The sequence below is a fragment of the Armigeres subalbatus genome, chromosome 3 (assembly GCF_024139115.2).
Source record: "Armigeres subalbatus isolate Guangzhou_Male chromosome 3, GZ_Asu_2, whole genome shotgun sequence".
NCBI lineage: Eukaryota > Metazoa > Arthropoda > Insecta > Diptera > Culicidae > Armigeres > Armigeres subalbatus.
In genome coordinates, this window is record NC_085141.1 from 306,304,041 (window position 1) to 306,330,437 (window position 26,397).

Here is a 26,397-nt window from a genome sequence, read left to right on the forward strand (position 1 = left end):
GTTCGAAATTTTGTGTTAACTTAGCGTACTCACCACTGCATCAGGAAGATTCCGCTTGGCAACGAACCGCACAAATATTTGTACCCGTTGTAAGGATTCCGCGTCACGCAGCACTGCGTACAACCCTTGGTGTCCGGCACCTTGGTCGTGAGCGCAAACTTTCGCGGTACCAACTTCTCCGGGATCTTCTTCATGTGAAGCGAGAAGCGGTGCGTTTGCTTGGAATGTAGCGCCAGCAGGTCGTGCCGGTACAGCTGCGAGGTTTTGCCCGACAGCGACATCAGAATGTCCTTGATCACGTACAGCCACACCGTCCGCCGGGGGTATAGCTGCTCGATGGCGGCGTCGTGCAGTTCGTTCATGTTCAGGTTGAAGATGCCTTCGTCGGCACCGATCAGCAGATGCTGATCCCGTGTCTCCGGATGGATCCACGATGTCGTGCAGTGAATGTGCAGCGGACAGTCGTTGAAGATCTTGGAAAAGCAGGCACCCATGTGAACTTTTGGCGTCGGTGGAAGCCCGTTCGAGACGGGCCTGGGAGGTGTGTGCCGCCGACTGCGGTGGGTCCGCTTCGGCGGCACCGGAGGGGTGTTGTTCAGAAGATCCGGTTGGGTATCTGGAGTGGTGCACAAATTAGAAAAGGTTAGTCCCCCCAACAAATCAGATGCTTACCATTCTCATTACCACCATCTCCGTCGCTTAAACTGCGCTGCCTGGAAGACTTTTCCAGATCGCTGAACAGTCCCGTCAACTGGTCCATCGAACGTCGCTTACTCTGACTATCGTCGTCGTTCGTTCCGTTCTGTTGCTACAATAGAATTGTTTTCGTCAACATAATTCAAACGATTTTCTCTAACTTGGTACCATACCGAGTTTAGCTTCTCAAACCGCGCATTCAGGTTATCAAGATCCGCGTAGCTCAGCGTGGAATCGTCCCGCGCTCCGTTATTGTCGTAACTGTTATCCTCGGTACAGGAACAATCGCCGCCGCCCGAATCATTCGGATTGTTCGACAGCGGAAGCGTTCGCCTGAAAACAGACAGTAGCAGAACCAAAAGCGGAACCGTTTAGGATGCTCGAGTCATGTCGGTAACATTTGGGGAGATTCGGCAGCCTTCCCGATTAGCTACGACCCGTAACGGACAACAATTATATGACAGAAGATTTACCACAAAGCAAGCCTCCCACCAATAGGGAAATGTTATGAACTAGTGCTACATATTACGGGGATGACTCTTGTTATTCATGAGATTCATTGATTCGCGGATACGGATATGCAATCAAGCAATAATGGGATAAGCTGAAGCATTTGTTTCTGATGTATTTCGAATCGTTCACAATAGGCTATTCGAGATAATTAAACAATGTTGTTATTACTTTTATTACAATTTAAGAGTTATTTTTGCCTGGGATGAGGTTTGACATTTTTTGCACGCCTTTTTTTGAAATTCTTGAAGGAAAACCGGGAGAAATTATTGTAGAAAGTCCGGGGGAATTACTTGCGGAACTCCAGGGGAATTCCTGGCGAAACTCCGGAATGAATTTTTGGAGAAACTCAGGAAGGAATTCTTGGAGAAACTCCAAAAGGAATTCACGGAGGAACTCCAAGAGGAATTCTTGTAGGAACTCCAGGTGGAATTTTTTGAAGAGCCCCGGCGAAATTCTTTAAGGAACTCTGAAAGGAATTCTTGAAGAAACTCTGGAAAGAATTCTCGGAGGAACTTCCGGAACTTACTGGAAGAACTTTCGGAGGAATTCCTGGAGAAACTTTCGGAGAAATTCCCGGAGGAACTTCCGGTGGAATTCCCGGAGGAACTTCCGGAGGAATTCCCGGAGGAACTTCCGGAGGAATTCCCGGAGGAATTCCCGGAGGAACTTCCGGTGGAATTCCCGGAGGAACTTCCGGTGGAATTCCCGGAGGAACTTCCGGTGGAATTCCCGGAGGAACTTCCGGTGGAATTCCCGGAGGAACTTCCGGTGGAATTCCCGGAGGAACTTCCGGTGGAATTCCCGGAGGAACTTCCGGTGGAATTCCCGGAGGAACTTCCGGTGGAATTCCCGGAGGAACTTCCGGAGGAATTCCCGGAGGAACTTCCGGAGGAATTCCCGGAGGAACTTCCGGAGGAATTCCCGGAGGAACTTCCGGAGGAATTCCCGGAGGAACTTCCGGAGGAATTCCCGGAGGAACTTCCGGAGGAAGGAACTTCCGGAGGAACTTCCGGAGGAACTTCCGGAGGAACTTCCGGAGGAAGGAACTTCCGGAGGAACTTCCGGAGGAATTCCCGGAGGAACTTCCGGAGGAATTCCCGGAGGAACTTCCGGAGGAATTCCCGGAGGAACTTCCGGAGGAATTCCGGAGGAACTTCCGGAGGAATTCCCGGAGGAACTTCCGGAGGAATTCCCGGAGGAACTTCCGGAGGAATTCCCGGAGGAACTTCCGGAGGAATTCCCGGAGGAACTTCCGGAGGAATTCCCGGAGGAACTTCCGGAGGAATTCCCGGAGGAACTTCCGGAGGAATTCCCGGAGGAACTTCCGGAGGAACTTCCGGAGGAACTTCCGGAGGAATTCCCGGAGGAACTTCCGGAGGAATTCCCGGAGGAACTTCCGGAGGAATTCCCGGAGGAACTTCCGGAGGAATTCCCGGAGGAACTTCCGGAGGAATTCCCGGAGGAACTTCCGGAGGAATTCCCGGAGGAACTCCCGGAGGAACTTCCGAAGGAATTGCCGGAGGAATTGCCGGAGGAACTTCCGGAGGAATTCCCGGAGGAACTTCCGGAGGAATTCCCGGAGGAACTTCCAGAGGAATTCCCGGAGGAACTTCCGGAGGAATTCCCGGAGGAACTTCCGGAGGAACTTCCGGAGGAACTTCCGGAGGAATTCCCGGAGGAACTTCCGGAGGAATTCCCGGAGGAACTTCCGGAGGAATTCCCGGAGGAACTTCCGGAGGAATTCCCGGAGGAACTCCCGGAGGAACTTCCGGAGGAATTCCCGGAGGAACTTCCGGAGGAATTGCCGGAGGAATTGCCGGAGGAACTTCCGGAGGAATTCCCGGAGGAACTTCCGGAGGAATTCCCGGAGGAACTTCCGGAGGAATTCCCGGAGGAACTTCCGGAGGAATTCCCGGAGGAACTTCCGGAGGAATTCCCGGAGGAACTTCCGGAGGAATTCCCGGAGGAACTTCCGGAGGAATTCCCGGAGGAACTTCCGGAGGAATTCCCGGAGGAACTTCCGGAGGAATTCCCGGAGGAACTTCCGGAGGAATTCCCGGAGGAACTTCCGGAGGAATTCCCGGAGGAATTCCCGGAGGAACTTCCGGAGGAATTCCCGAAGGAACTTCCGGAGGAATTCCCGGAGGAACTTCCGGAGGAACTTCCGGAGGAATTCCCGGAGGAACTTGCCCAACTTCCGGAGGAATTCCTCAAGGAACATCCGGACGAGTTCCTCAAGGAACTTCCGAAGGAATTCCTTAAGGAGCTTCCGGAGGAATTCCTCAAGGAACTTCCGGAATAATTCCTCAAGAAACTTCCGGAGGAATTCCTCAAGGAACTTTCGGAGGAATTCCTCAAGGAACTTCCGGAGGAATTCCTCAAGGAACTTCCGGAATAATTCCTCAAGGAACTTTCGGAGGAATTCCTCAAGGAACTTTCGGAGGAATTCCTCAAGGAACTTCCGGATGAATTCCTCAAGGAACTTCCGGAGGAATTCCTCAAGGAACTTCCAGAGGAATTCCTCAAAGAACTTCCGGAGGAATTCCACAAAGAACTTCCGAAAGAATTCTTTAAGGAACTTCCGTAGGAATTCCTCAAGGAACTTCCGTAGGAATTTCTCAAGGAACTTCCGGAGGAATTCCTAGAAGAACTTCCGGAGGAATTCCCAGAGAAACTACCGGAGGAATGCCCAGAGGAACTTCCGGAGGAATTCCCAGAGAAACTTCCGGAGGAATGCCCAGAGGAACTTCCGGAGGAATGCTCAGAGAAACTTCCGGAGGAATGCCCAGAGGAACTTCCGTAAGAATTCCCGGAGGAACATGCGGTGGGATTCCCAGAGGAATTCCCAGAGGAACTTGTGGAGGATTCCCAGAAGAACTTGCGGAGGATTTCTCAGAGGAACTTGCGGAGGAATACCCAGAGGAACTTCCAAAGGAATTCCTGGAGGAACTTCCGGAGGAATTCCTGGAGGAGCTTCAGGAGGAATTTCTCAAGGAACTTCCGGAGAAATTCTTCAAGGAACTTCCGGAGGAATTCCTCAAGGAACTTCCGGAGGAATTCCTCAATGAACTTCCGGAGGAATTCCTCAAGGAACTTCCGGAGGAGTTCCTCAAGGAACTTCCGAAGGAATTCCTTAAGGAGCTTCCGGAAAAAATTCTCAAGGAACTTCCGGAGGAATTCCTCAAGGAACTTCCGGAGGAATTCCAGAAGGTATTTCCGGAGGAATTCCACAAGGAACTTCCGGAGGAATTCTTTAAGGAACTTCCGTAGGAATTCCTCAAGGAACTTCCGTAGGAATTTCTCAAGGAACTTCCGGAGGAATTCCTCAAGAAACTTCCGGAGGAATTCCTTAAGAAACTTCCGGAGGAATTCCTCAAGGAACTTCCGGAGGAACTCCTGGATGAACTTCCGGAAAAATACCTGGAGGAACTCTTCACTATAAAAATCAAGATAAAATGGCGACGAAACAGTTAATTAGATTAGAATCATCTCGACGGCCTGATTGTGAACGCTTCTAATACACCGAAACCTAAATAAACAAACTAGAGCTATTAGTTGTTATCACACTGACAGTCAATTCGAACCAATTGGTGGTTATTGTACGGGTATTGTGAGTGATCGAGTGAGTTGGTGAGTAACTAACGATAACTAATGTTATTAGAAATGCACCCTGCCATCTACTCGTAATGTATTCTAAGGAGCGCACTGTGTTATTCGTATTAGTATCAAACTGGACATTCAATGTGAGCATGTGTGGAGTGTTTGTAAGTGGGGGGAAAGGGGGCGTGGTTTCGCATCCTGCCTTGCAGTCGTCAGTGTTGTTCGGATTGGAATGGAATGGATCGGTTCGACGCATTCAACTTGGAAACCAATTCGGTGACAGAAGAGAAAAGATACACAGAATATAGATATGCAACGCGCGGGACATGAAGGTGAAGTAGGAATTTATTTTTCATAAAAACGTATGGAATCGGAAAATCTTAATGCTGGGTGTGATTGACTGAAGAATGGTTTACCTTAACTTTAACTCCTCGTCTATATAATGCAATAGACTCCTAGAAAAGAAGAAAGAGAGAAAGAACGAACAATGCAGCGGATTCGAAATGGATTAGCGGTTTGTAGAGTTGGGGCTTATTTAGCTGGGGGGAATGTGAAGGGAACGGTCTTCGGAAGATAAACCTTACTGCGCTCGTGTTGATCGAGGGTTGCAACCGGTTGATTGTTGAACTGCCATCTGCGATTATTATTCTACTGTAGCATTTGAGTGTAGTATGTGTGAGAACGTGTCAATGAGAAGCTTTTTTTTTGGAGTGTTTACATGTAGATAGTAGGTACGTGTGAGTTTGTGTATGTTTCATGGCAGGCATTGTGGCGTATGTTTCTGCAGTTTATGTGAAATGTTTATGGGTCAGTTTGATTAAACATCGATATCAACGAACGGGGTAGCTTAACTCCACTTAGGACACTATTTCATTCGCGGTGCAACGGCTCAAAAACTAGGTGATACCGGGACTCGGTTGAAACGAATTTACTTAGAAACATTACTGTCTTTTATTATAGTTTAAATGAACGAAACGACGACAACGACTTAGTAGATTATTGATATTCCAAAACAATAATTTCAAAGAACAAAAGCACTTCTTTCAAGTAATGTATCAGGTACTGAGTTGGGCGCCAACTATACTTACATATCACTTGGTAGAGTTTCAGGACTAGATGATCGATCATTCTCCATAATAGGTTCTGTGAAGTAAACAATAAACAATGTTCCTTAGTTAAATAACGATCATAATACATATATGCCAGTAATCATATTTTAAAATGAATTGAACAAAATGCCAGTTTTCGCCCAATAAAAAGATACTCACACGAGAATAAGAACCAATACAATATGGGACTCTAAACGACAGCCCTTGGTGGAAAAAAGAAGGTTCGCGCAGGTAGTCAATAATATCGATTATTATAAACAGCATAGAATAAGATACCTACGACTCGATACAATCGACAACGACCTTAGCAAAGACAACAAAAGGATCACGATTAGTAGTTTGGAACATGGAACTTTGAGTCTGTCGGTTTACGCAAGTTGCGATCAGCTAATAGTGGCACTCCCAACGGATAGTGGCATCTTCTCTTGGAGATCGATGGAGGAATATTCGATCTCTCATTGGTAGTACACAAACGGAAATCATCTATACACCACAATGTTTCATGGAGCTGAAAACAATGTAGTGTATGGAGAGGCAAGCAAACAATGAAGCATTCGTGAGGTCACGATGATGGAGGCATTGGCTAAAGCACTGCGCTGATAATTATCAAGCTTTGTGTGTAAGTTTTGCTCTCCCATCGGGATGGGAGACTCGGTGTTCGATCCGGTCACGATAAATATGCCGAAGCGCTTGGATCTCGGTGGGCACAGACAATTAAAAATACGGAGGCTAGTACCTGCCAACTGATGTGTTCACCTAATAGGCTAAACCCCTTTTCGATACCATAATTCGAACATGTCATATATATGTATGTGTAGTATACTTTCTATATGCTGTATTATAGCAATAGCGTACTGATGATTAATAAAACCAGATTCGATCTCTTACGTCTTCAACCATCTAAAAGTGCACACGTATTTTTTATTAGCTCTTCGCAAGTCTCTTATAATTTATCAGTGGCGACGAGGGAAATAATTATTTTCGGTGGAGCTACTTGGAAGACTGTAATTTCCATGAAATTAACAGTATTGTGTAGTGAAAATTTCATAGCGGTGAAAATTTTGACCGTGTGTGAATAATAGAACTGAAGCTTGTGTCCCATGAACATTTGACCACTGTTAAATATAGAATACAGTGATTAATTGTTTCAAGGAGTGTTGGAATCAGTTCGTTTCATCATTACTGGTCGAACAGATTACAGATTTCAATATCCATATAAAAAATTGGCAAAGATTCATCCCAGCACGTGTTTCTTGAATATAGTGTAATACGCCATCTTTGAAGGTCTATTGTGAGGCTGTAGTAACAATCATCTAACCAAAAGACCAGCAATAAAACGTGTATAATTCCTAACTAATTACATTAGGTGCACTTTGAAAAACTGTGTTGGATAGTGAGGATCAATCCCATGAATCCGTAAAAGGCTTGTGTGGTAAATACCAAATAGTGAACATATCCCGCGAAATACTTGATTGTGAGTCAGCAACAGTGGAAGTGTGAAGGTCAGCACCAGCTATAAATCAGCATCAGCAATTGAGTACCAAATGAACCGAGGAATTTTGGTGTGACGGAAGCCAATTATAGAGAAGGTCAGCACCAGTATTTGGGGGAGATAAAGGTTGGACGAAAACCGTAGCCATTGGAAGTACCAGCTCACCATTGTAAATTAAAGGTCACGTAAGTCGTTCTATTCAATTTCTTATAACCTATTCTTTTAGTTCCTATTGTTCTTGTAATATTATACTATTATGTCTTCATTGATTGGAACCGTCGACCATTTTGTTAGAGGATCCACTTTTGCTCAATATATAGAGCGTGTATGGATATACTCTATCAGTCGAATAATGTCGCAGATAACATGAAGAAAAGCCTTGTGGTCCAGTGATTTTTGAGGAAGTTAAATTGATTTATCCGGGGCAGGACGTGATGACTATAGATTACGCCGATATGATAGAAAAACTTAAGAACCGGTTTGATAAAATAGAACCCAATATGATGCACAGGCATAGGCTACACATGAGGAAGCAGGGAATTGACGAACCAGCAGAAAACTATGTGCTAGGTATTAAACTTATTGCAGCTCAATGTGGATTCGGTGCTCACAAAGATGAAGCCATAAAAGACGCCATAATATTTGGGTTAAGGGATCAGGAATTGAAGAAGAAGTTGCTCATGAAGGACGATATAGCTTTGGATGAGGTAGAACAAATAGTTATTAGAACTGAGTTAGCAAAATTACGTGTACAAACCCTGAACGGTCACGAAGAGAGTGGTAGGAGCATAAATTCAGTAAAATATCGTTTGGGCCAGAACCAAAGTAAATACGGTGAGTCTTCTGATTGGTGCGGTAGACAGCAAATACGTAGGTATGAAAACGGGTATCGTAGTCGGAGTTTAGATAGCAATCGAAGTCGCTCTCCAGGAGAGAACAACATTCAGGTAGAGGTCATTATAATAATTACAACCGGTACGATAATCGTAATCATCGCCCGTCGTACCAACACCGTCGCAAACCTGAGAACGATGATATTCATGCAAATGTGATTTGCAATTTTGCAAGAAAAGAGGTCATGTAAAAGGAACTGCTTAAAATTGAGAAACCGACGCACTGTTAATTTTGTAGAGGAAAAGGATTTAGAAAAGGAAGAAAGCTATGATTTCAAACGACTAAGCATTCGCGATACGGACGATTCTGACAATGATTATGCTTGTATGATGATCAAATCGGGGTTCACAAATGCTCCTTGCTTAATAGAGGTTTCGATAGATGGTAGAAAAATTAACATGGAAGTTGACTCTGGAGCAGCGGTTTCTGTCATTAGCTTAGCTACACATAAAGATTGTTTCGCAAATGTAAAAGTAATGAAATGCACTAGTAGCCTTATCGTAGTTAACGATTGAACATTTTTGGAAAAATTCAAGTTAGAGTGAAAATTAACAATATTGAAAAGCAGGTATCGTTGATCATTTTGGATTGTTCAAGCAACTTTGTGCCGCTTTTGGGTAGAAATTGGTTGGAGGTATTTTTCCCTCACTGGAGAAATACATTTGCTAATGCCATGAGCCTCAATTCACTGCAATCTTCGGAAATCAATGCAAAAAACATGGGTAATTTTGAAATTGATATTAAGTCAATGTTTCCAAATTGTTTTGATGGTGATTTTTCCAAACCAATTTTAGGTCACGAAGCAGATCTAGTATTGAAAGATAATCAACCAATTTTCAAAAAAGCATACGAGGTGCCATTTAAGCTTAGGGACAAAGTGTTGGAGCATTTAAACTCTCTTGAAAAACAAAATGTGATCACCCCTATCCAGGTTAGCGAGTGGGCCTCACCGGTGGTCATTGTTTTGAAAAAGGACGACGATATTCGTATGGTTATCGACTGTAAGGTATCTATAAATAAAATTATAATACCTAATACTTACCCACTACCATTGGCGCAAGACATATTTGCATCTCTATCGGGTTGTAAGTGGTTTTGTTGTCTTGACTTGGCGGGGGCGTACACGCAGTTACAACTTTCAAAAAGGGCCAGAAAATTTATGGTAATAAATACGATTAAAGGTTTATACACTTACAATCGTTTACCACAGGGGGCCTCTTCAAGTGCGTCTCTTTTCCAGAAAATAATGGATCAAGTTTTAGCTGGGTTGAAACATGTACGCTGTTATCTTGACGATGTCTTAGTCGCAGGAGCCACGAAGGAAGAGTGTTTAAAGAATCTGATGATGGTGATGGAAAAATTACATTCCGCCAATATTAAAATAAATTTAAAAAAGTGTAAGTTTTTTGTAAATTCTCTTCCATATCTAGGACATTTGATCACGGATAATGGTTTGCTTCCATCACCGGAAAAAGTTTTAACTATTAAAGAAGCAAAAATACCCAAGGATGTATCAGAGCTGAAGGCTTTTCTCGGACTAGTAAATTATTATGGAAAATTTGTACCTAGATTGTCAGTAACTTTGGAACCTCTATATCAGTTACTAAAGAAGAACAAGAAATTCACATGGGATGACCATTGTCATGTAGCTTTTGATCAATGTAAAACGGCGTTACTTTCAGCGGAAATCTTAGAATTTTATGATCCTAACAAACCAGTTGTAGTAATTACTGACGCGTGTACATATGGACTGGGAGGAGTTATTGCTCATATAGTTGACGGAGAAGAGAAACCTATCAGTTTCACTTCCTTTTCTCTCAATGTTGCACAGAGAAAATACCCCATATTACATCTTGAAGCACTGGCGGTAGTGTGCACAGTTAAGAAATTTCATAAATTTTTGTTCGGTCAGAAGTTTATGATATTTACGGACCATAAACCGTTACTGGGGATTTTTGGAAAAGAAGGGAAAAACCAGCTGTGTGTCACTAGATTGCAGAGGTACATGATGGACTTGTCGATATATGACTATGAAATAGTTTATAGGCCTTCCACACAGATGGGAAATGCCGATTTCTGTTCTCGGTTCCCTTTGAATGTAGAAGTTCCGAAATTCATTGATAGTGGCAGTATAAAGTGTATTAATTTCTTCAATGATTTTCCACTTGACTATGCTATAATAGCCAAAGAAACAGAAAAAGATGAATTCTTGTCAAAAATTGCGTTTTACGTAAGTAATGGCTGGCCTCAACGTATAGATCCAGACTGGAGGAAGGCGTACGCTTTGAGGTATGATCTTGAACTAATAGACGGGTGTCTTCTATACCAGGATAGGGTTTTCATACCTGCTACACTATATAAGGGGATTTTGAAGTTGCTTCATGCAAACCACCAAGGGATCGTTAAAATGAAACAAACGGCAAGGCGGTGTGTATTTTGGATAGGAATCAATGAAGATTTAGAATGGCACGTTAAGCAATGCCAAATATGTTTGCAAACATCTACCGCACCTAAACCAGCTAGTGATACATCTTGGATACCAACGAGTCGGCCTTTTAGTCGCATTCATGCCGATTTTTTCCATTTCGAACACCGAGTTTTCCTATTGGTGGTTGATAGCTTCAGTAAATGGTTAGAGATTGATTTGATGAAAACTGGAACTGAGGCCTCTAAAGTCATTCGTAAATTTGTAGCATTTTTTTCTAGATTCGGACTGCCAGACGTGCTAGTCACGGACGGGGGTCCTCCGTTTAACGCTCATCAATTTATATCATTCATGGAAAGACAAGGCATAAAAGTTTTGAAAAGTCCGCCGTACAACCCGAGTAGCAACGGGCAGGCGGAGAGAATGGTGAGAACAGCTAAAGATGTTTTTAAGAAATTTTTATTAGATCCATTGACTAAGAGCCTCGAAATAGAGGAACGTATTTTATATTTTCTATCCAATTATCGTAATACTGGGTCTAGTGTAGATGGAATGTTTCCATCAGAAAAGATTTTCTGTTTTAAACCTAAAACGTTGACGGACCTTTTACATCCGAAGAAGAGTTACAAAAATCAGCTTATTATCTCTCCGGCTAAAGACTCTTACAACAACGAACATATTGATGAACCCTGTAGTGCGCCCTCCCAAGACCCATTTCTCAAGTTGAACCCGGGGGATAAAGTATTTTATAGAAACCACGACAAAACTGCGCTTGAGAAATGGATCATAGCGCAGTATGTAGCCAGAATATCAACTAATATATATCGAATTTCCGTCGGCAGGAACACCTTAAACGCACATCGCTCACAGCTGAAAATAATGGAAAGGCGACCGACAGGTTCAAGGATGAGGATACCATTGCAGCGTATCAAGAGACAGAGAGAATCGAGTGACTCTGAGGACGAATTTCTAGGGTTTCCAGACATTCCTGTGGTGCCGGAGAAACCGGATGGCAAACGAAGACGATTCATGCAGTTGAAACGTAGTCCGATCGCCACGCGAAGTAAATCGCGATCAGAATTGAATATGAGATGATTGTGCTCCAAGTCGAACGAAAGCATGGTTTTGTTGAAGTTTAGAGCAAATGAGATTTGCGTTCTGAAGTTAGTGAAATTATTGAATTATGTTTTAGTATTATATTATAAGAAAAAATGTTAGGATTAAATTGTAAATTTGAATACTATCGAAAAAGGCATGATGACTAAATTAGATAAATATAATAATCTGAATTTAAGGGGAAAGAACTGATGTGTTCACCTAATAGGCTAAACCCCTTTTCGATACCATAATTCGAACATGTCATATATATGTATGTGTAGTATACTTTCTATATGCTGTATTATAGCAATAGCGTACTGATGATTAATAAAACCAGATTCGATCTCTTACGTCTTCAACCATCTAAAAGTGCACACGTATTTTTTATTAGCTCTTCGCAAGTCTCTTATAATTTATCACCAACATTCGTAAAAAGCGACCCAATCAAGTGCACATTTCGGGCGTATGGTGGAATTTCGGGATGTTCAAAAATACGAATACCACACTTATGACATCCTAGGAACAAAGCCACTGAAAACTTCGCTCCATTGGATGACGTCAAGGAAGAGGAGCTGAAGACCAAACTTGTGGGATGCGGACTGGAGCCAACAAACATCTTCAATTACACCCGACATGACAGAAGTCGGAAGTACCGAGATCAGTTGTAACTCGTGCACCTGGAATGGAACAAGGATCCATCACCTTGAAGGATTATACTGCCGTATGGCTCCCCGATGCAACAAATGCGGATCACACAACAGTGCGTTGGGTGAAGCAGACTCCAAGTTTGTCCAATTGTGAGGGAAAACATTGAGCTACCGCTGCTTCTGTTCCATATCGCAGACACCAGGATATCAAGAACCACATATTTCTACCAGCGAATGGCCACTGCTTCATCTCCCCTGGATTCCGGCAGCAGGCAGACAAAGAGCCACTGTACACTCCGGAGCTACTTGCATCATCACACCACTAGATTGCGCATTGGTACAAAATCCGAGTCAACCAGAGATTGTTGTGGCTTCTATCACCGACCATCTCAATCCAGAGATAAGTGTACACATTTCGGACTTCGAGGTGATGAGACTCGATCGGCCAACCACTAGAAGATAAAGTGTGTCTATATACATACTCTCGCCTCCCGAAGCCGTGAGACTGAAGGTCACCACTTCTGTCAGCGTTATTTCCTTTATCGTGGCATACTGTCCCTCACAAGCTGAAACCAAAATTTCCAAATCGAAGGTCACTTCCTCAATAATTACTACGTATCGCTCGAAAAACGAAATACGTCGTCGCTTCGTTGGCTTACACAATCTTGAATAGAATATCATCAGTTCATATTAAGCTACCGTCAAAGAGCATGTAAGCAACCTTTATCTGACTCTCAACATATTCTCGAATAACAGATTTCAGGCGTTGCCAACTTTCGACGCGGATAATCAACCGTACACCAACTGACTCGAGTTTCCAATCTCCTCAGAAATTAAAAACAAATCAAATCTAATCCCAATCCAATTCAAACCCAATATTAATACGATCCAACCCGAATACAAATACCATTCAAATCCAAACCTCAAATCTAATTCAAATCCAATCCAATCCCAATCGAAAGCCAATCTAAATCCAATCCAATTCCAATACAAATCCTATGCAAAACCAATCCAATAAGAATCCAATCCACATCCAATTCACTTCCATTCCAATTCCAAGTCTATTCCAAATACAAATCCAATTCAAATACAAATCCAATTCCAATCCAAATCCAATCCGAATCCAATTCAAATTCAATTCCAATCCAAATCAAATCCAATTTAATCCAAATCCAATCGAAAATCAATCCAAATCCAATCCAAATCCAATCCAAATTCAATCAAAATCCAATCCAAATCCAAATCCAATCCAAGTCCAAATCCAGTCCAAATCCAATCCAATTCCAATCAAAGTCTAATCCAAATCCAATCCAAATACAAATCCAATCCAATTCCAATCCAAATCCAAATCCAATCCAATCCAATCCAAATCCAATCCAAATCAAATCCAAATCTCCAAATCCAAATTTAAATACAATCCAAATCCAATTCCAATCCAAATCCAATCCAATCCAAATCCAATCCAAATCAAATCCAAATCCAATCCAAATCCAATACAAATCCAATAAAATCCAATCCAATTCCAATCCAAGTCTAATCCAAATCCAATCCAATTCCATTCCAAATCCAATCGAAATTCAATCCAAATCCAAAACAAATCCAATCAAAATTCAATCGAAATCCAAATACAAATCCAAGTCCAATCCAAATCCATTCCAAACCCAATCCAAATCCAATCCAAGTCTTATCCAAATCCAATCCAAATACAAATCCAATCCAAATCCAATCCAAATCTAATCCAAATCCAATCCAATACAAATCCAATCCAAATACAAATCCAATCCAAATCCAATCCAAATCAAAATCCCATACAAATCCAATCTAATTCCAATCCAAATCCAATCCAAATCAAATTTAAATTCAATCCAAATCCAATCCAAATCCAATCCAATCCCATTCCAATCCGAATCAAATCCAAATCCAATCAAATTCCAATACAAATCCAATCCAAATCCAAATCCAACCCACATCCAATCCAAACCCAATCCAAATTCAATTCCAATTCAATCCAAACCCAATCTAAATCCAATCCAAGTCTAATCCAAATCCAATCCAAATACAAATCCAATCCGAATACAAATCGAATACAAATCTAATCCAATCCAATTCCAAAACAATCCAAATCAAAATCCAATCCAAATCCATATCAAATCCAATCCAAATGAAATTTAAATCCAATTCATATCCAATTCCAATCCAAATCCAATCCTATCCAAATCCAAAACCAAATCCAATCCAAATCCAAACCCAATCCAAACCAAATCCAAATCCAATCCAATTCCAATCCAAATCCAATCCAAGCCCAATACAAATCCAATCCAAATCCAATCCAATCCAATCCAAATCTACATACGAGTCGGGATATAACCGTGTCTTATGATGATAGTTCGCTTACTCATCATTAAATGTCGAGAAATCTGAGCTAGAGTCATATTCTTAGTTTCGACAGTGCCTACACGTGAAGAATAGTTATCAGTCTACTGATATTTCATGAAAGTGTAGTGATACAGTGCGTAAATTGTGCATTATTGAACAGTTTTATAGTTCGCTCCATAGTCAATCAAACAGTGGTATCGCGATATTCCATTGTTAACGTCGTCATCGCATGAGGTGTTGTTGTGTTTTCGCTTCAGAAAATACCCGAGCTGCGGATAGTATCTAACAGTGAACAACCACCGTCTGCTTCTGTAAAACCTCATACCTAGGGGTAGGTAGTCGGTGACGGCTATCATAACGGCTGGTATTTAAGGGGTTTGAGTGACAGTGTGGTGTAATAATATTTGATCATTTCCATACCGCATGATAGTGAGTTACCTAATTTATCTACTGGTCGGCTAAATAGAAGAGTGGCCCATGGCCACAGGTGGTAGCTATGGTGGTACAAGACCACCTGGAAGGACTGTTCCTGAGTTCCTGGACCCACATGATCGTTTCGGAGCGCTGACGGTTCTGCTACTACAAAAGGAGGGCAAGAGGGATCTGCCCAATCCGTTTGTCGTAGGATTATCGATAGAAAAAGTGGCCGGTGAAATCGAAAATACCAGATCAGTAAACGATGGCGAAAAGTACATTCTCAGAGTAAGAAATCCTACTCAAGTAAAAATCTGCTAGCGATGAAAACCTTAACCGATGGTACGAGTGTTTCAGTTACGCTTCACCCTATTCTGAATAAATGTAAGTGCGTCGTAATATGCCCGGAACTGTTGAAAATGGCTGAAGAAGATATATTGACGGAATTATCGGCACAGAAGGTTACTGAAGTCAGAAGAATCTACCGTAATGTAAACAACGAGAAGATCAAAACGCCTACTCTTATTCTCACACTATGTAGTACTACGTTTCCAGGGGCCATCAAAGTCGGTCCATTGAATGTCAGGACCCGCCCATATTATCCAAGCCCAATGCTTTGTTACTGCTGTTTTCAGTATGGTCATACGAAATTACGATGCCCTGGTCCAGCGAGATGTAAGACATGTTCTGATACTGATCCCCAGGAAGATTGCAAGAAAGATGCATACTGCATGCACTGCAAAGGAGATCATCAACCTAGCTTTAGAAAGTGTCCCATCTATCAGAAAGAAGTTGAAATAATTAAGACCAAGATTGATCATAATATCTCTTATCCGGAAGCCAGGAAAAGAGTAAACGAAGGTTCGAGTTCGAGTAGTTATGCCAAAATCACAGCACACGGCCGAATGAATGATAATCAAATCGTGAATGAAATGAAAAAGGTAATTTTTACGAAGGATGCTCAAATTCAGGCTTTGACCCAACAAATGGAAAAATTGAAAGAATTCATCAAAACCAAGTTGATGGTGAACCAAATTCCCCTTCGAACAGACGACAACCATCTGTCTCCATGTAGCATCACTGAGGACACTAGTCAACAAGCTGAAACGGATCATTCGCAGAACAACCAAGCGCCTTGCACAAATCCTGTCCTTACTCAATCTGTTTTGATTCATGATGGTATGACTACACCACCGAAAGGAAACCGAAAACGCACTGATCAGAGCCAGCGAGCAACTTACAAAAGGATAAATATTTCACCACTGTCCTCCCCCAAGGCCACACCAGCCAAACAAGTGGTATTAGAGGTAGAGCCTATAAGAAACGACGACGATGCATCGTGGATGATTGAATGTCTGAATGATACTGTTGCTTCTAGTCCTAGCGGTGAATTCGACAACTTGGAATTTCTTAAACAATAACTCAATTATGTCTAATAAACCATCATCAACAAATCAAACAACCTGCAATAAACCACATAGCAACAATAACATCTTACAATCAAAGCGGTTTGAGGGTGGGGAAAGTAATGTACCCTCCTCACTTCCTGGAAGAGAAGCACTGTTGGCTGGGAAGATAGTCCGGGACGCAATACCCCAACCCGTAGACCTTCAACCTACCACAGTGACCGTCTGTCCACAGCAACCAGCAGACAACATATCCAACGCCCATCAAGTTCATCACAACAATGAAATCGATTGCACAATCAAATCAATTAGTTTCAAAACGTTAACTGCTAAGGAATATGATGAAATGTACTGTATACAACAACTACCAACCACCAGCAAATCAACACAAAACTACAACATCGTCTATCTAAAACATGGCTCTAATAGAGCAAGGCCTCCCATGTCAACCCTGACTCGAGATGTTCCAGATATTTCTGATGAGCCTCGGGCGGCAGTTGACATGGGTTGCCTAACACCTCAGGCAAGTAAAAACAATAAAGTAGTTATGAACAGACACCATCCTCAGGACAATATTTTTCAGAATACCTTCGTAGTAAATCAACAAAAGCACCCACCGAAGAAGCAAAGATCGACTACCGATGGCTCTAGTAGAGCAAGGCCTCCCATGTCAACCCTGACCCGGGATGTTCCAGATGTTTCTGATGAGCCTCGGGCGGCAGTTGACATGGGTTGCCTAACAAATCAGGCAAGTCAAACTGATAATGTACTCGACAACAGTCACCATCTCCAGGAAAATATTTTTCAGAATACTCCCGCAATTAATCGTCAAGGTCACCTACCGGAGAAGCAACGATCAACTTCTTTGAACTCCAGTTCATCTTCAGCATCTTATACCATGAGCGGTTTTAAGAAAATCATCGCTCTCCAGTGGAACATAAGTAGTCTTCCTAAAAATCTCAACGATTTGGTCATCCTAACGAAACAAATGCAGCCTACCGTTCTCGCGCTTCAGGAAACCCATGTTAAGCAAACGCGCCGCATCGACTCTTGGTTGGGTGGTGCCTATAAGTGGTACCTTAAAAGCGGAATAGTTTCACATCATTCCATCGCCCTGGCAGTAGCCGCTACAACACCCCATCGCGTTGTTCCCTGAAGAACGATTTGCTGGCGTTGGCAATTCAATTATATGCAAATAACAATCTAACGATAGTTTCAATCTACATCCCTCCGAGGAGCTGCGACAGTTTTGAAAAGAAGATCCAGGATTTGTTGAACGAGCTTGCATCTCCATATCTCTTACTAGGCGATTTCAATGCACATCATATAGCATGGGGATCACCACAAAACGACAAAAGGGGAAGTATCGTCGCACAGGTAGCAGAAAACATGGACCTCATTATACTTAACGACGGCTGTAATACATTTTCACGTGGCGCTGCTGAATCTGCCATAGATTTATCGATATGCTCCAGCAGAATAGCGAGAAATATCAATTGGCGCAGAGCCAATGATACATGTGGCAGCGATCATTATCCGATCTTTATCCTTGGGAGCGACGCTGTTCCAGAAACCACCCGTCGTAGGAGATGGCTATTTGATTCGGCTGACTGGGAAAGCTATGAAAGAAATATTATAGAGCTGTTTGATCGTGACACGCAATATTCGGTGCAGGAAATCGGAGAACTGATAAGAAAAGCCGGAAATTCGAGTATACCATTATCATCATCTAAAGTAGGAACCAAAGCTACCTACTGGTGGAACACGGAAGTAGAAGAAGCTGTTAAGCAGCGGAGGAAAGCGCTGCGTAAAATGAAAAGAATTAAGCCTGATCACCCCGACAAAGAAATGTACATAGAAAGATTCCGCGATGCACGTCGCAACTGTCGAAGAATCATAGCTGAATCTAAAAGAAAAGCATGGGAAAACTTCCTCGATGGAATAAATGCATCTAGCTCCGTTACAGAAATCTGGCGTCGAATCAACTCTCTGAGTGGAAAAAGAAGAATACGAGGGTTCTCTTTATTGATCGATGACACTTCATCAGATGATCCACGAGAAATTAGCGAAGAACTGGCAAAATATTTTGCCAAATTGTCCGCTACCGATACTTACTCGGAGAAATTTTTGAAGGATCGAGAACGCAGTAAGCCCTTTCCATACTGTTCAGGTGCAGTCAAACAAGATCTTCTGGAAGCTTGCAACCATCCTTTCTTCTTTGATGAACTTCTTTTGCTCTAGACACGTGCAAAAGTAAATCTTGCGGACCCGATGAAATTGGCTATCCCATGATAAAAAATTTGCCATATACTGTTAAACGCAAACTATTGGATAGTTACAACATAATGTGGAAGAATGGTACATTTCCAGATGAATGGCGTTCAAGCATAGTAGTACCAATACCCAAAGCTGGACCAAGAAGCTGCCAACTACGAGATTTTCGACCAATTAGCTTAACAAGTTGTATGGCAAAATTAATGGAAAGAATGGTCAACAGGAGACTTATGGAGTCTCTCGAAAAATCTAGACTTCTCGACCATCGTCAATTTGCCTTCCGCAGAGGAAAGGGTGCCGGCGCCTATCTGGCATCTTTGGGGGATGTGCTTTCTTACGCAAAAGCCAACAATCTTCATGCAGACGTCGCTTGTTTGGACATATCTAAAGCGTATAATCGTGTATGGCGTGAGGGAATTGTGGACCAACTCAAAATATGGGGATACTCAGGGAACATCCTTAATTTCATCGAAGGATTTTTGGAAAATCGAAGTTTTCGGGTAGCCATTGGAGGATCACTATCTTCTCCATTCATTGAAGAGAATGGCGTACCGCAAGGATCCGTGCTTGCCGTTTCTCTTTTTCTTATTACAATGAACACCGTGTTCCAAAACCTACCAAAAGACGTTCATATATTTGTGTATGCCGATGACATTGTCATCGTCGTCATCGGACCTAATGCCACTAGGGTGCGAATAAAAATCCAAAGCGCCATGAAGAGGGTTTTTGAGTGGGCATCCAAAGTTGGCTTCCAAATATCCGCAGAAAAATGTGAAATAACCCATTGCTGCACTATTCGACACAATCCGATGCTGAGACCTGTGAGAGTGAATGACATCGCTATTCCGTTTCGGAAAGCACCTAAAATTATTGGAGTATCTCTTGACCGAAATTTAAATTTCGTTCAACACTTCCAAAGAGTGAAACAAGAAGTGAAGAGTCGTATGCAACTAGTGAAAACAATTAGCAGTAGGCACACATGCAGTAATCGACAAGTTCTACAACGTGTAGCTAATGCGCTTATCTGCAGCAAATTATTGTATGGAATTGAGATCACTTGCGCTAGCTTTGAAAACATGATCCAAATCCTTAGCCCGGTATACAACTCCTCGATTCGAACGACATCCGGTCTACTACCAAGCTCCCCTACAATGTCCACCTGTGTTGAAGCCGGACACCTTCCCTTCGACCTCACGGTAGTGATAGCTATCGCAACAAGAGCAGTTCGTCTTGCGGAGAAGGCTGGCTTTGTTCAATACAAAGAACTTTTAACAAATGCCCAAAATTTGTTCCACCGTATAACGGATGCTACATTTCCACCTGTGTCCCAGCTTTGTAGAGTCGGAGACAGAAGATGGGATGTACCTTCTCCGCCGATTGATTGGACAATCAAAAAAACAATCCGAGCACGTGATGCACCAGCCAAGGCAAAAGCTGTTTTTCAAAATGTGGTATACGAGAAGTATCAGCTATACCGTCAAATATACACCGACGGTTCTCGCAGAGATAGCAGAGTTGGAATTGGTATATACAGCTCGACTGATGAAAAAAGTTTCCGCCTTCCAGATCAAATGTCTGTTTTTTCCGCAGAAGCAGTTGCGCTCAATCTAGCTGCTAAAATGGCATCAGAGCTTGGTGGGAATTCAGTCATTTTCACGGATTCAGCGAGTGTGCTGATGGCATTACAAAACAAACGATCAACGCATCCTTGTGTACAATCACTTGAGGAATTTAATAAAGGCAACATTGTATTTTGTTGGGTACCAGGGCATAGCGGTATATCTGGAAACGTGAAAGCGGACATGTTAGCTGGTCGGGGCTGCACTGCAAGACGCTTGCGTATCAAAACACCAGGGATGACATCAGACAATACATAAAATCATCAATAAATGCCACGTTTGCTACAAGATGGAATGTAGAGCGAAATGCGTTCCTCAGAAAAATAAAATACACGACGGAGAAGTGGTCGGATCAACCGAATCGGAAACAACAGATAGTGCTCTCGAGATTACGTGTGGGACATTGCAGATTCTCTCATCCACACGTGTGTAATGGGAGTAGAGATGAGAATTGTGAATGCGGTCGTGGAGCGCCTACTGTAGAACATACTATTGTTAACTGTCCAATTTATTACGATCTACGTCGGAAACACCAGCTAGAATTACCAATAGGAAAAATTCTTGAGAATGATTCATCGTCAGAAGAAAAACTACTTCTGTTTTTAAAAGAATCTGGTTTGTTTAAAAAAATATGAATTTGTATTAATATATATAAGATAAGATATATCTAAATGTAACAGTTCAAGCTCATGACGTGACGTGAACGACTCTAAGAGTTTAAACGTCTGAAATAAAGACAAATAATAATAATAATAATCCAAATCTAATCCAAATCCAATCCAATCAAATTCCAATCTAAATCCAATCCAATCATATTCCAATCCAAATCCAATCCTAACCAAATTTAAATTCAATCCAATTCCAATCCAAATCCAATCCAATCCAATTCCAATCCGAATCTATTCCAAATCCAATCAAATTCCAATCCAAATCCAATCCAAATCAAATTTAAATACAATACAAATCCAAATTCAATCCAAACCCAATCTAAATCCAATCCAAATCTAATCCAAATCTAATCCAAATACAAATCGAATCCAAATCTAATCCAATCCAATCCAATTCCAATACAATCCAAATCAAAATCCAATCCAAATCCAATTCAAATCCAATCCATATCCAAACCCAATCCAATCCAATTCCAATACAATCCAAATCCAATCCAATTCCAATCCAAATCCAATCCAAGTCCAATACAAATCTAATCCAAATCCAATCCAATTCCAATCCAATCCAAATCCAATCCAATCGAATCCAATTTCAATCCAAATCCAATCCAATCCAATTCCAATCCAAATCAAGTCCAAAAACAATCCAAATCCAAATCCAATCCGATTCTAATCCAATTCCAATCCAAATCCAATCCGAATCCAATTCCAATCCAAATTCAATCCAAATCCAAACCCAATCCAAATCCAATCCAATTCCAAACCAAATCAAATCCAAATCCAACAAAAAAACAATCCAAATCAAATCTAAATCCAATCCAATTCCAATCAAAATCCAATCCAATTCCAAACCAAATCCAATCCAATTCCAATCCAATCCAAATCCAACCCAATTCTAACCCAAATCCAAAGCCAATCCAGATCCAATCCAGATCCATTCCAAATCAAATTCAATCCAAATCCAATCAAAATCCAAATCCAATCCAAATCCAATCCATATCCAATCCAAATCAAAAACCATTCCAAATCCAATCCAATCGAATTCCAATTCAAATCCAATCCAATTCAATTCCAATCCAAATCAAGTCCAAAAACAATCCAAATCCAATTCCAATCCAAATCCAATCCAATTCCAATCCAAATCCAATCCAAATTCAATCCAAATCCAAACCCAATCCGAATCCAATCCAATCTAATCCAAACCAACTCCAAATTCAACAAAAATCCAATCCAATTCCAATCAAAATCCAATCCAATTCCAAACCAAATCCAATCCAATCCGAATCCAAATCCAAATCCAATCCAATTCCAATCCAAAGCCAATCCAGATCCAATCCTGATCCAATCCAAATCCAATCCAAATCAAACCCAAATCCAATCCAAGTTCAATACGAGTCCAATCAAATCCAATCCCAATCCAAGTCTAATCCAAATCCAAACCCAATCCAAATCCACTCCAAATCCAATCCAACTCCAATCCAAATCCAATCCAAATTCAATCCAAGTCCAATCCAAATCCAACCCAATTCCAATACAAATCCAAACCAAATCCAATCCAAATTCAATCGAAATCCAATCCAAATACAAATCCAAGTCCAATCCAAATCCAATCCAAATCCATTCCAAACCCAATCCAAATCCAATCCAAATCCAAATCCAATTCAAATCCAATCCAAATCTAATCCAAATCCAATCCAAGTCCAAATCCAATCCAATTCCAATCCAAATCAAATCAAAATCCCATCCAAATCCAATCAAATTCCAATCCAAATCCAATCCAAATCAAATTTAAATCCTATCCAATTCCAATCCAATCAAATTCCAAGCCAAATCCAATCCAATCCAATTCCAATCCAAGTCTAATCCAAATCCAATCAAATTCCAATCCAAATCCAATCCAAATCAAAATTAAATCCAATCCAATTCCAATCCAAATCCGAATCCAACCCACATCCAATCCAAATCCAATCCAAACCCAATCCAAATCCAATCCAATTCCAATTCAAAATTCCAATCGAAACCCAATCTAAATCCAATCTAAGTCTTATCCAAATCCAATCCAAATACAAATCCAATCCAAATACAAATCGAATCCAAATCTAATCCAATCCAATCCGATTCCAATACAATCCAAATCAAAATTCAATCCAAATCCAATTCAAATCCAATCCAAATCAAATTTAAATCCAATCAATATCCAAATCCAATCCAATTCGAATACAATCCAAATCCAAAACCAAATCCAATCCAAATCCAAATTCAATCCAAACCCAATCCAAATCCAATCCAATTCCAATCCAAATCCAATCCAAGTTCAATACAAATCTAATCCAAATACAATCCAATTCCAATCCAATCCAAATCCAATCCAATCCAATTCCAATCCAAATCCAATCCAATCCAATCCAATTCCAATCCAAATCCAATCCAATCTAAATCCAATCCAATCCAATTCCAATCCAAATCAAGTACAAAAACAATCCAAATCCAATTCCAATCCAAATCCAATTCCAATCCAAATTCAAATCCAATTCCAATCCGAATCCAATTCCAATCCAAATTCAATCCAAATCCAAACCCAATCCAATTCTAATCCAAATCCAATCCAAATCCAGTCCAATTCCAATCCGAATCCAATCCAAATCCAATCCAATTCCAAACCAAATCAAATCCAAATCCAACAAAAAACCAATCCAAATCAAATCCAATCCAATTCCAATCAAAATCCAATCCAATTCCAAACCAAATCCAATCCAAATCCGATCCAAATCCAATCCAAATCCAATCCTAATCCAAATCCAACCCAATTCCAACCCAAATCCAAAGCCAATCCAGATCCATTCCAAATCCAATCCAATTCAAATCCAAATTCAATTCAAATCCAAACCCAATCCAAATCCAATCCAATTCCAATCCGAATCCAATCCAAATCAAATCCAATCCAAATCCAGTCCAATTCCAATCCAAGTCCAATCCAATTCTAATCCAAATCTAATCCAAATCCAAAGCTAATCCAAATCTAATCCAAATCCAAAGCTAATCCAAATCCAATCCAAATCAAATTTAAATCCAATCCAAATCCAATTCAGTTCCAATCCAAATCCTATCCAAATCCAATCCAATTCCAATCCAAATCTAATGCAATTCCAATCCGAATTCAATCCAAACCCAATCCACTTCCATTCCAAATCCAATCCAATTCCATTCCAATCCAAATCCAATCCAAATCCAATCCAAATCCGATCCAATTCCAATCCAATTCCATTTCAAATCCAATCTAAATCCAATCCAAATCCAAATCCAATCCAATTCCAATTTAAGTCTAATTCAAAAACAAATCCAATACCAATTTAAGTCTAATTCAAATTCAATTCCAATTCCAATTTAAGTCTAATTCAAATACAAATCCAATCCAATTTGTTGGATCCAATCCAAATATAAATTCAATGCAAATACAAATCCAATACGAATACAAATCCAATCCAATTCAATTCCAAATCCAATCTAAATCCAATTCAATTCCATTCCAATCTAAATCCAATCCAAATTCGAATTCAAATTCAAACCAAATTCAAATCCAACCAAATCCAAACCAAATTCGAATTCAAGCCTAATCCAAATCCAATTTTAATCTTATCCTAATCCAATCCAAACCCAAATCTAATACAAATCCAATCAAAATCCAACCTAAATACAATCCAAATCTGAACCAAATACAACCCATATCCAATCCAATCGAAATCCAATTCAATTCAAATCCAATACAAATCCATTTTACATCCAATCCAATTCCAATCCAAATACAGACCAAATCCAAATCCGATCCTATTTCGAATTGGAATCTAATCCAATCCAATTCCCATAATGTGAGGCAACGTTTGAGATCATAGTTTCCTACAAAATATGGAAAGGAGCGATTAGGAGATCTGGCGTTACAGAGGAACGGAACTATCACACGATTGCATATGTTCCTGTGCTTTTCAGATGACATCGACCTCATTGGAATCGGTCGAAGGGAGGCTTGTTCCACTAAAGAGGTAGACGGCGAAAATAGACTAAATTATAAACTCCACCATGACATGGTTGCGGGTAGAGACAGAGGAAGACCCATTATTAGTGCTAAGGAAGACCACGAACACGCGATGGAGTCAGAGCTGGGGACAATAAACGTCCGGGGAAACTAGAGGAACATCGTCTACTGACGATTATAGAGCTTCACAGTACACCAGACATAGGTATAATGATGCTGTTGTCAACGCTGTAGTATACGGTTTACCGTATACAACAATTAGTTGTTTTCCATGAACAGCTTTTAGAAGATTTCTTAGTACCGTCAAACGGGGTGACTTGCAACACTTTTCAAGTTTCTCGCTCAATAATTCTGAATTAAAAGGATTTATTCATTCTACTAGTACATGATACTTTTAATGGGTCCTAATATTAGTGATTACACATATAATCAGATATACAACAATAATAAAATATGAAAATAATATCAAAATTATGGGTGTTGCAAGCCACCCCTACTGCGGGGTGACTTGCAACACATCATCGAATTCAATCATAACATGTTTTAGAACAACTTAATCATAGTGATTTTTCATCCTGGGTCATTCTTCATCACTGTCAATGCAGGAGCCTTACTTGAGGGATCCCCCCTCCCCTCATTCCGCCTTTTTTACGATTTCAACGTATCGATTGATATTTTTAAGTAATCGGTTTGAAAGTGCTCTATGTCGGCTTAAGAATGGTGTGCACCACCAGTCATTCCCTAGATAGTTGTTTTTAAAACGGTTTTCCTTTCATTCCCCATAATCCAATTTACCACAGTTATGTTAAGATCATTATTTTGAAAAGGCATTTCCGCAGCAAGCAGCAAACCATCCACAAAGGTTGGATCTTCTTGGGGATTCAACATTGTTTGACCACCGTAAGTCTTAGTTTTACTGTTTTCTTTATTAAGATAATGTAAAATTGTTGTTGGGGACAAATCGTACCGCCAAGCGGCTTCCCAGATAAACAATTTGTTTTTTAACTTCTACCGCTGCCTTCATCAAAGTTTTCTTTGAAAAATTAGAAATCATGCGACTTCAGATTTTTTGTAGTTTCGCGGCTATTAAAGGAATTCTGTAACATAAAATCAATGCTAGTTTGAAAAAAAAAAAA

General features: G+C 41.1%; 2 protein-coding genes across 6 annotated transcripts in view; one reads left to right on the top strand and one right to left on the bottom strand.

Moving 5' to 3' along the window:
* LOC134225127 (mitogen-activated protein kinase kinase kinase kinase 5) overlaps positions 1–26,397 on the bottom strand; it is a 90,080-nt gene that overhangs the window by 15,608 nt on the left and 48,075 nt on the right. For 2 of the 4 annotated variants that reach the window (XM_062704927.1, XM_062704926.1), the window contains 5 exons: positions 5,898–5,952; positions 5,226–5,264; positions 870–1,029; positions 673–808; positions 34–616 (listed from right to left, as the gene is read on the bottom strand). In XM_062704927.1, coding sequence (XP_062560911.1) covers positions 34–616; positions 673–808; positions 870–1,029; positions 5,226–5,264; positions 5,898–5,952 — 973 coding nt within the window. The remainder of the gene's footprint in view (positions 1–33; positions 617–672; positions 809–869; positions 1,030–5,225; positions 5,265–5,897; positions 5,953–26,397) is intronic. The other 2 variants (XM_062704928.1, XM_062704929.1) reach the window with 2 other exon arrangements.
* Positions 10,023–11,839, top strand: LOC134225128 (uncharacterized protein K02A2.6-like). Of its 2 annotated transcripts, none has more exons than XM_062704930.1 (2): positions 10,023–11,155; positions 11,572–11,839. In XM_062704930.1, exons 1-2 carry the CDS (start codon positions 10,223–10,225, stop codon positions 11,680–11,682), a joined length of 1,044 nt encoding a protein of 347 aa, XP_062560914.1. In that variant the 5' UTR covers positions 10,023–10,222; the 3' UTR covers positions 11,683–11,839. The 2 variants fall into 2 exon arrangements, with proteins under 2 accessions (XP_062560914.1, XP_062560915.1); XM_062704931.1 differs by having other exon boundaries at positions 10,023–10,935; positions 10,998–11,839.

Coding starts and splice junctions, on each gene's coding strand:
- LOC134225128 (XM_062704930.1), top strand. CDS start 10,223: ATGATATTTACGGACCATAAACCGTTACTGGGGATTTTTGGAAAAGAA. Junction 11,156..11,571: donor ACGGGCAGGCGGAGAGAATG/GTGAGAACAGCT, acceptor TTCCGTCGGCAG/GAACACCTTAAACGCACATC.